The 11,192-nt window shown below is 34.6% G+C and overlaps 1 protein-coding gene across 1 annotated transcript in view; it reads right to left on the minus strand.

Annotated features, from left to right (window-relative positions):
- Positions 1 to 11,192, minus strand: part of CHD1 (chromodomain helicase DNA binding protein 1) — a 95,252-nt gene that overhangs the window by 68,928 nt on the left and 15,132 nt on the right. The window contains exons 3-4 of the mRNA XM_012638799.1: positions 1,522 to 1,723; positions 404 to 517 (exon numbers count right to left, since the gene is read on the minus strand). Coding sequence (XP_012494253.1) covers positions 404 to 517; positions 1,522 to 1,723 — 316 coding nt within the window. The remainder of the gene's footprint in view (positions 1 to 403; positions 518 to 1,521; positions 1,724 to 11,192) is intronic.

Raw genomic sequence — 11,192 nt, forward strand, 5'->3', positions numbered from 1 at the left:
ATACTAATCAGACAAAAAATATTATGTTAAAAATTGTTATTAATATTCTATGCAAATACAATTATAAATGATTTAATGGTATATTCCTTCATTCAAATATGTGTGTGTACACATACATACTTGGTATATATCACATTGAACTATTTCCTTGGATCTCATATTTAGTTTATTTCCAGTTTTGCTGTGATGAGCAAATGTGCATAAATTTTCCACTACTTATTTTGGATTAATCCCTAGAAGTGGAATTAGATAATGAAATATCTAGATTAAGATTCTTGATAAGTATTTCCTATTTATTCTTTCAAAACACTTGTTTTCATACTTTGAATAATTTCATAAAAACTAGTTAAATGATTAGTCATCATGTTTACTTTTAAAATAATAGCACATAATGGAAGCTTACCTCTTCTGATCCACTATTAGATGAAGCTTGACGTTGCTGCTGTTGCTGCTGTTGCTGCTTCTTGAGCATTGCAGATCTCTGAACGGCCAGAATACTAGGACTAGATTTCCAAAACTATAATAGAAATACGAACCAGTGAATGACAAAGTATTGAGAAAACTGGAGGAAAAAGATTAATTTTGAAAAATTATACCAGCATTTTCACTGCCTCAAAATAATAAATTATTTTCCCTACTCACATTATGTACAGTATCATTGTAATATAATTAAAATAAAATGCTGAGTTTTAGTTGTATATAAAAAATGTATGATGTGTTAAGTTTCACAGACAGATGGTATCAATCAATACCCTCTTGGCGTTCAGTGCATTATTTTCAAAAACAAAGTGGTAATATGCTATACTAGTGATACCCACAGTGTGGTTACCCATCTTATTAGTGTGAGGTGAAGAGGCAGAGTCAGAATATAAATTCAACTATGTCACTAGCACATTGTTTTAGTTCAGCTGACTTTTTTTATAGCAAGATTTTCTCCATGAAAGAATAAGCATTGATTTATATTCTGGTTGAAGTATCTTATCTCATTATGGACTGGTAGTCTGAATAACACTGTATACTACCATGAAATATAATAGACAAATTTTAGTACATATTGGAGTAGCTTATTTCAAACACAACAACCCTTAACCTATTCTACCAATTATCTTTGAGGAATCTGAGTTCTACTAAATCCTCCTGCTTTTGGCAATAAAGTATCTCCTTTAAAGATCCTGAATGTAGAGATCATGTACTATAAGGTTAACAAGTAGACCTTATGAAGACTTTAATTTTTATCTGAGACAATGAATATTTTTTAAACTCAATTTCTGCCTAACAGATCAAAAAGGTTTTACTTGTGTATTTTATACTTGGTGTTTTATACTTACAGACTACATCTCTTCCAAGTCAATTAGTCCACAGACATACAGTCACAGATTTGAGAATGACCAAAAGTAAATTTTAATGTCTAAAATGTTTTTTGTTTTTTTCTGAAAGCTAGATTAAGAATGTTATAAAACCATCCTTTAAATTTTCCCAAAGTAATACAAAAAAATCTACCTTTCATTGGGTATTTATTACCTCAGCTCCATCAACTTTCGGTGGTTTTGCTTGAACTTTGTTTTCTCGGGAAGTGTCTGACTCAGACTCTGACTGACTGCCTGATTCAGATCCAGAGTCGGAGTCACTGCTACCTGACTGGCTACTGCTTCCATCACTACTGCTTCCAGAACTTGAACCAGATCCAGAGCCTGAAGGTGACCCAGAATCGTCATCCGACTGGCTACAATGTGAAAATAAACAGATTTCAAACAAAATTCATCAGGAATTTAATCTTTCATAAATGTCATCAAAAAGCCCCAAATCATTAAATTTTATTTCATATTTCAACTCTCTGTGGCCAAACGGAAAAATTTAATTAATCTATAATAACAAGACATATTTGATAGATTTAGTACATTTCTAGCTAAAATATAAGCACTAAGATTAGTAAGCAAAATATACCCACGTACAGCAACCTGGGCTAGAATTTGGGAAAACGAGAGGTTTAAGCCATGGTACCTACCTTTACAAGGCTATTTAGCTCTAGTAATTATAAAGCAGGAATTGCGTCAAGATTAAATGTGTTAAAAATTCTTACAGTAACAGGTAGAAATTTACTTGTAGTTTCTGCGTTGTTTTCACGATTTTATCTCTGTTCTCTCATACTAGGAGAATATAATTTATTATAATTGAGCTATGATAAAATGTAATTTACTTTTTAAAAGTCGGTAATACTGCCTCTGTGAGAAAATCAGTTAAATTCCTTAAGGTTCTATAATAATAAATCTTAAAATAGCAACAAATTCTCATAATATTTCCTAACAGCTATATATTTACATGTGAAAGCAATTAACAGCTCACTGAGGAACTATGCTTTTTTTTCATTTCTAATTCTTAGTCCAAAGTAGCCTAGAAATGGTCTGAACAGTTGATTTTGTAAATTATTATTCCCCAAGGTCATTTGTTTACATGGTGTTTACATTTGAATTGTTGAAAACTAGGGCATTAAATTTCTGGTACATATCGTAGAGTCAGTTTTTGATGTAATTTCATCTGGCTTTATGAGAAACCACAAGTAATACAGTTTATGCATGTACAGGAAAACACAAGGTTCCTGTTCTCTCTGTAATTTTCAAAAATGCCACCAGATGGAGGTATTACTCTAAGAAAATAGACTGCAAACTTAACAGTAATTCTTTTTCCAAAGCAAGGACTTAAAAGTTTCTGCATGGAAACAGAGAAATAAAAGTTTTACAGAAAGATTTTTGATTCCACAAGTAAGATACATAGATGTTTAAAGCATTAATAAAGGCTGGGTATGGAGGCTCATGCCCGTAATCTTAGCATCTGGGAAGCCAAGGCAGGATTGCTTGAGGTCGGGAGTTGGAGACCAGCCTGATCAAGAGTGAGACTCTATCCCTACAAAAAACAGAAATATTAGCTAGGCGTGGTGGCGGGTGCCTGTAGTCCCAGCTACTCAGGAGGCTGAGGCAAGAGAATTGCTTGAACTCAGGAGTTTGAGATTGCAGTGAGCTGTAATGATGCCAGATGCATTCTAGCCAGGGCAACTGAGCGAGACTCTGTCCTAAAAAAAATTATAATAATATAGTATGAACAAACATACCCATGTTTTTAAAATCTAATGGAACGTGGAAGAAACTGGAGAACATTATGTTAAGTGAAATAAGCCAAGCACAGAGAGACAAATCTCACATGTTCTCCCTTATATGTGGGAGCTAAATATTAAAAACAACTGAGCTCATGGAGGCAGAGAATAGAATGATGGCTACCAGAGGCTGGGAAGTGCAGTGGGGAGGTTGGGGGAGATACAGTAGCGATAGCTAATAGGTGCAAAAATATAGTTAGATAGAATGAACAATATTTGACAGCATAACAAAGTGACTATAATCAATAAGTTAGGGTACACTTTAAAATAACTAAAAGAATGGAATTGGAATGTCCCTAATACAAAAAATGTTAAATGCCTAAAGTGGTGGACACCTCAATTACCCTGATTTCATTAATTCACATTGTATGTCTGTATGAAAACATCACATGTATGTACCCTAAAGATATAACTATTATGTATTCATAACTAAAAATAAAATTACAAAGTAAAACAAAAAAAACTCATGAAATATTTTTCTTCATAGAAACAGTAAGCAAAAATTTGCTTCTTAAACGGTTACACTATCAAGATCACTTTCACCACTTCTGAGATCCAAAAACAGCACCGTACTTTTTTTTAAACCATACGTTACTTGAATCCATTAAGAGAAATTTTAGCAAGGATTATTAGAGAAGATGTTTTTCCTGACACACAATTTCGTTTTTCCTTTAACTCACTAGGGTAAAAGAAATCTTCCATTTCAATAAACCTTACTGAAAACTATTATGTTTGGCACTGGGGAGACTGAGATGAGATAAGGTCCTCACCATTAAAAGAACTTATAACCCTGAGACAATCATGTAAACTGATAAATATTCTGTGCTATATTTAAGACAATGGATCAAGGTGTGTGGGGAGCACTGAAGATACAATTAAGTTTGATGATACAGTAGTCAGGGAACAGTTAGAAGAAAGTGCTGTTAAACTAATTCTGCAGAAAAGAAGAGTTAAGCAGGAGAATCTCTTTAACTGCTTATAAGCTTCTTGAGGGTACTGTTTATTTTTTCCAGTATAATACCTTACATAAATGGGTGCTCAATAAATACTTAAAAAGTAGATGGATCAATAATTAAATTTGGGAGCTGTCATGGGCCTATATTCTTAATTATATATCTTTGCTAGTCATTTCAGATGCATAGCTAGTAAGAATTGCTTTTCAACAAAACAAAATTCTTAAGTGAATACAGAAATCTTTCCTTTCATGTTCTTTAGGCAGTAGTAGTTCTAGCTGGAGATGAAAGCAACAGCCTGAGGCTAGGCTACTCTAATAGTATAGGTTTATTATTAGAATGTCATTACGTTGGGTATTAGAAGCATTTATTTTATAGAGTTCTTCTTTAGAATTAAGAATATGCAAAGAGTAAGGAATATCTTATTTGCTGCTATAGAATGATCTCCAGGATACAGTTAAGTGGAAAAAAAAAAAAACAAGATATAAAACAATGTTTACAGTATGTTTCCTTTGGATGAGAAAGGGAAATATTTATACATACTCACTTATACTTTTTAAAAAGCAACAATGGCTACTGCTGTATAACAAAATTAGGAAAAAAAAATAGAAAAAGGAAAGAAAAAAAGCAACAATGGCAACATAAACTAACAACTAATTTAAAAATGGTTACCTATAGATGGATGGAAGAGAGTACAAGCAACAGGGATTGGAATAGAGTCTTCAGTTTGGAATTATATAAATGTTTTGCAAAATTTTCTTACAAAGAAAATTCAAAAAATTGAAAGAAAAATATAGAGCTAGAAAAAAAAACAAAACAAAACCATATTTAGACATAAAACTCTGAGCTGAAGTAGGTAAAATGCCTCTCCCTAATAAAGTAATTTTACTTCAGCCAACTGCTGCAAATGTCCTTTCTAAAATAAAAAGCTGATCATGGTCTAATTTTCTTTTGTAAGTCTTTGGTTTTTCTAAAACAAAGTTCAAACACCTATGAGGCTGTCAGAAATTTGTCTCTGCCTAATTCTCCAGCCTGCTGGCAGCCAGTTTCCCACTCAGACATCTAGTTCAAGCTATGGCAAACTACATGTAATTCTCTGAAAGCCAGTTCTCTTCACTTCCTGCTTTCATACCATTCCTTCTGTTCTCTTTCCACTTTAATTCTTGACTATCACTTCATGGCTAGTACTCCAAATCTCTCCTGGCTCCATCTCAACCCAACATTAAATTAAGTATCCTTCCTCAGCACTCCCAAAACTTCCTGTACACACCACTATCTTGGCTGTGAGCATATGATGTAATAATCACTAGTGTTTTGTTTTGGTTTTTGGTATCCTAAGACCACATATTCCTTGAGTGCTAGGATTTTGACCTATTGCTCTTTGTATGTTGAGCACTAAATGAAACTAAATGAAGAACTCAGTATGTTTCACGGGCAGATGGATGACTAAATAAATCAAAAACACATACAGGCATATATTCTTATATAAAACTCACCAATTACTATTCGGTTATAAAAAAATTTCTGAGCCCCGACTAACATTTTAGGTAATAACCCATACTATTTATCTTTTATATAACATAATATCTGTACAACACTTAAAAATTATCTTTATTAAGTATATTATTAGGTCATTAAGTATGAAATGTCTGATTTCCTCAAGTACCAAGTACACTTGATATCTTGACATTTTCACTTTGACATTTTTTGTTTTATTTTTATTGTGACAGCACATCCTCAGTCTTTAGAATGCATGGTTTTTGGCTTGTGATTACCTTTCAAATTATTTTTAGAGCAATTTTTGTGAAACCATAGATAAGTCAACAATTCTTGTAATTTTTGAAAATGAGTTCCCTCGTGGAACTGATGCTGCGTAGACAGCTCGAAATATCAGCGAAGTGTTTGGGAAGGATGTGGCTAATGAACGCACAGTATGTCAATGGTTTGAGAAGTTCTGTTCTTGTGATTAATCTTGAAAATGAGCCACATGGGTGATCTGAGACCAAGGTGGACAATGATGAGCTGAAAGCTGTAATGGAAGTGAATCCATCTCAACCTATGTGTGAATTAGCAGCAAGGTTGGACGTTAGTATTCCAACAATATTGGATCATTTGAAACAAATGGGCAAGGTAAAGAAGCTGGATAGATGGGTACCGTAGGAATTAAATAAGCGTCAGAAGAGAAATCGTCTCAAAGCTTGCCTTTCTTTGCTGTCACAACATGAAGGCAAACCATTTCTACACCATATTGTTACATGTGATGAAAAATGGATTCTTTTTGACAATCACAAGCATTCAGCACAATGGTTGGATAAAGACGCTAGTGCCAAAACAGAGTCGAAAACCAAATATTCATCCAAAAACTCTAATGGTGTCTATCTGGTGGTCCAGCACTGGTATTATCCACTATAGCTTCACGAAACCTGATCGATCGATTACAGTGAATGTCTACTGCAATCAATTGGACAAAATGATGAGGAAGTTCGCGATTAATCAGTTGAGACTCGTCAGAAGCAGGCCAATCCTCTTCCTAAAGAATGCCCGACCACATGTTGAACAAACAATGTTGCTCAAACTGCAGACACTGGACTTGGAAACTCTGTCAGCCACCATATTCACCAGACCTTGCACCAACTGACTACCACTTCGTCCAGGCTTCGGACCACTTCTTTCAAGGAAAAATATTCAATTATCAACAAGCTGCAGAAAACACCTTTCACTATTTTATTGCCACTTGCTCCAGGCTATTTTGCTGCTGTCAAAACACGCTACTGTTAAGATGGCAAAACTGTGTCAACAGTTTAGGCACATACTTTGATTAATTGTACTGCTTCTTGTTTGAGATATAATAAACTACACTTTTGATACAAAATCGGACATTTCATATTTAATGACCTAATAAACCTCACTAGAAAAATAGTAATAAAGTGGTAGGCAGATTATTAAAAACACTAAATTCTTTTCCTCAGTTAGTTTACAAAAGAAAAACCACCATGTTTATCAGTACTATGATAAAATTATATTGTTTTCTTAGGGTAAATTAAGTAGAAATACCACATTTAAAATGTAAAACAGCAATTCAAATTCAAGTTTCTTTTCAAGCTTATATTTATATACAACTTCCAAATACAAACTACAGAGCAATATAATGAATTACCATGTATCTATCATCTAGTTCCACTATTATCAACTCATACCAATGCTATTTCAAATAAAACACGTTATTTGTAAACATCCACAATATAAGTATACCTTAAAAGATCACCTATTTCTTTAACATTAAAATATTATAATATTAACATTAAATTAAGTATATTAAATAATATTAAATATCCACTCCAAGCTACTCCTTTAGTCTTATGATTCTGTTTTTTTCCAATGATTGAACAGAAATCCAAACAAGATTCACACATTATATTCGATTTCATGTATTTTTTATATCTTTTATTAACCTGAAAGTTCCCCTTCCTTTTTTTCTTGCATCCTATTTTGTGGAAGACATTAGGTAGTTTTTCCTGTAGTTTTTCTTGCCTTCTAGATTTTGCTAACTGCACCCCTGTGGTATCTTTTAAAATACTTTTCTGTCCCTTGTAATTCTTATAAACTGGCTGCTACATATAGAGGCTCGACTGGATTTAAGTTCAGTTATTCTTGAAAGTATTCAAAGAAAACTTTGTAAGTGGTGTCATGGACTTCTACCAGAAGGCACTTGATGTTTGGTTGTCTCTTTCTGGGTGAAGTTAAGTATGCTCTGTGGATTAACGTACTGTCAAGCCTTATCTATCCATTATAAAGTTCCCCATCAGCTCATACTTAATATTTTTAGTAGCCATTGATGAGCATATGGCTTTATCTATTATCTAACTACAGGCAGTAAAATGGTGATATTTTATCATTCTTCATTTACCCAATATATCATTTCTTCATTATTAGGTGATTAGGTGGAATACTTCTATAAAGAGAAACTTTCCCTCACCATATTTAACTTGGAGGTATAGTTCATAAATAAAAGGCATTTTCATTTGTTTTTCTTATTTACCAGTTTTCAAAATGAGTTCAATCACTAGCATCCATCAAAGGAGACCGATAATTTTTTTCAGTCTCATGATGAACTCATGGATTTGAATTTATTTGATGAATTTTAATCTACTGTCAGCATCCTTGTCAATTTCTAAATTTTAGCCAACAGGAAACCCTTTATCAGTTCGTAAGTCCTTTTGACAAGATCTCGAGTAGTCTTTGATAACTACTTGTCTTTCTGGTATAACAAGATGCACCAGGCCAGGGCCGGGTGCAGTGGCTCATGCCTATAATCCTAGCACTCTGGGAGGCCAAGGTGAGAGGACTGCTTGAGCTCACGAGTTCCAGACCAGCCTGAGCAAGAGCAAGACCCCATCTCTACTAAAAGCAGAAAAAATTAGCTGATCAACTAAAAATAGAAACAAAAAATTAGCCAGATGTGGTGCCTCACACCTGTAGTCCCAGCTACTTGGGAGGCTGAGGCAGGAGGATCGCTTGAGCCCAGGAGTTTGAGGTTGCTGTGAGCTAGGCTGACACTATGGCACTCACTGGAGCCTGGGTAACAAAGCAAGACTCTGTCTCAAAAAAAAAAAGGATGCATCAAGCTCATCTTGTATATTTCTTGCCTCAGGCTATAATTCAGCCATTTCATCAAAATGCCCTACTTCTATTTAAATTGGAAATTAATTTGCAATCTGTGTACTAGGTAAATCTATCACTAGTGGACTGGTCACTGTTTTCAAGAGTTTTTAATGGAATGTGCTAGGATATGTGTATTTTTAGAGAAAATACATTAAGAACTTACACTAGGCCGGGTGCGGTGGCTCATGCCTGTAATCCTAGCACTCTGGGAGGCTGAGGCGGGAGGATCATTTGAGGTCAGGAGTTCGAGACCAGCCTGAGCAAGAGAGAGACCCCGTCTCTACTAAAAATAGAAAGAAACTAGCTGGACAACTAAAAACATATAGAAAAAATTAGCCGGACATGGTGGTGTATGCCTGTAGTCCCAGCTACTCGGGAGGCTGAGGCAGAAGGATCGCTTAAGTCCAGGAGTTTGAGGTTGCTGTGAGCTAGCCTGACGCCATGGCACTCTAGCCTGGGCAACAGAGTCTTATTCTGTCTCAAAAAAAAAAAAGAACTTATACTAGTATTTGAAATTCAAATTCAAAATTGCTAGTGTTTTTACTTCTTTGATTTTATTTTGCCTTTTTTTTTTTGAGACACGGTCTTATTCTACTGCCTGGGCTACAGTGCAGTTGTGTCATCATAGCTCACTACAACCTCAAACTCAGGGCTCGAGCTAGTCTCCCGAATAGCTGGAACTACAGGTGCACGCCACCATGCCTGACTAATTTTTTTATTTTTTGAAGAGACAGGTGTCTTGCTATGTTGCTCAGACTGGTCTCAAACTCCTGGCCTCAAGTGATCCTTCCACCCGGGCCTCCCAAAGTGCTAGGATTACAGGCATGAGCAATCGAGCTTGGCCTCTTTGTAATTCTTTTTGTCCTCAGGAATACTCACTCCCAAAGTCAAACTACTGCTTTAAAGTCAGCTGAAATAATTTATTTCCATGTGACTACCAATTTGGTATCATTAGGATCATTTGCTTTTTACTTATTTTTAGGGACTACTTTTTTATTGATTTTGATTTAATGTTGCTTTATTTACTTAGATCCAACTTTAGAGCTACAAAACAAGTTACAGTCAAAAGTTCAGTGTCTATCCCTGTATCCTCTATACTAAGTCCTCTTTTCCCAAAAAGTAACCACTTTCAAGCGTTTGATTTATTTTCCCCCCTTTTAATATAAGCAAATTATGAACAAGAATGTTTATATTCCCCCTTTCATGAATAATCATTAACATATTTTATACTTTTAAATAAATTGTAGGATATTATACACACGTTATATCCTGGAGATCATTCCATAGCAGTAGATATATTACCCACCCATTCCTTTGTGCAACTATGTGCACACACTCCATTTTCTAGATGCACTATAGTTTCATGACACTCAAGAATGAACATGTTTGGCTTCCAGTTCTTCGATGCTACAAGTAACGATACAAAAAATTGGCACCTTGCATATATCTTTTTGTATCTATGACAGTGTGTCTTTTGATTTGCTATTTATCAACCAATGTAAACACATTCTCTTTGAAGATTTAAATTTACAATCATTCAGCACTCATATCCTGATTTCTAAATACTATCCCACACTTAAATAAATTGCAGTTCCACTGAGAAATGGTAGATTCTAGGGCTGGGACAGGAATGGTACAAGAAGAGCCTGAACAATCTTCTGTACTAAAAAGTAAATACTTAAAAACATAAAAGATGAGGGCATATCAAAAAGAACACAGGAAAAACAAAAAGATATGGAAGCCAACTTGAAGGAGCTTCCATTGGCCAAACTGGATTCAAGCATCAAAATAAAAAGTTAAAGATTTACCCAGAAAATAAAACAGGAACCACTGAGTCTGTGCTGATAAGAGAGAGAAAAACGGACAAAGGAGGGCTGTGATAGAGCTCGGAATGCCAAGTGGTAAAAGTGGACAGGGTGGTAGCGCTAGAAAAATACCATTTCATAATCATCATAGAAAATGTTGGTTGAGGCACGAATCATCCATGAATGTTAAATCTAGGGTGAGAGTTTGCTGATTAAGATATTTACATAGCCTCAAAATGTTTTCTTATAAGTTGCTTATTAGCTGTAAGGGATAAATTAGAAAATACAATGGAGAAACCAGACACCCTGTCCTGGTGATCAAAAGTAGCATCACCAAAAGGGGCAGGCACACAATATAAACCTTTAAATGTGATACCCTTGAAAGGTATGAGGGTACCTGGTGTGCAGTACTCCAGCCGGGTCTGTACAGTGTAAGAAATATGCTTTTTGCAACCTACTCTCAAATGATTCAGAAAAAATAAATATGTATTACACATATATCATGTATACAAATTATATATAAGTAAAAAGACAGAGAATAATAAGGAAATGTAGCAAAAAGTTGAAAATTAGTGAATATGAACAAGGATATGCAATGAAGTTCTTGATACAACTCCTGCAAGT

Source organism: Propithecus coquereli, unplaced genomic scaffold, assembly GCF_000956105.1.
Source record: "Propithecus coquereli isolate 6110/MARCELLA unplaced genomic scaffold, Pcoq_1.0 Scaffold135, whole genome shotgun sequence".
NCBI classification, from domain to species: Eukaryota; Metazoa; Chordata; class Mammalia; order Primates; family Indriidae; genus Propithecus; species Propithecus coquereli.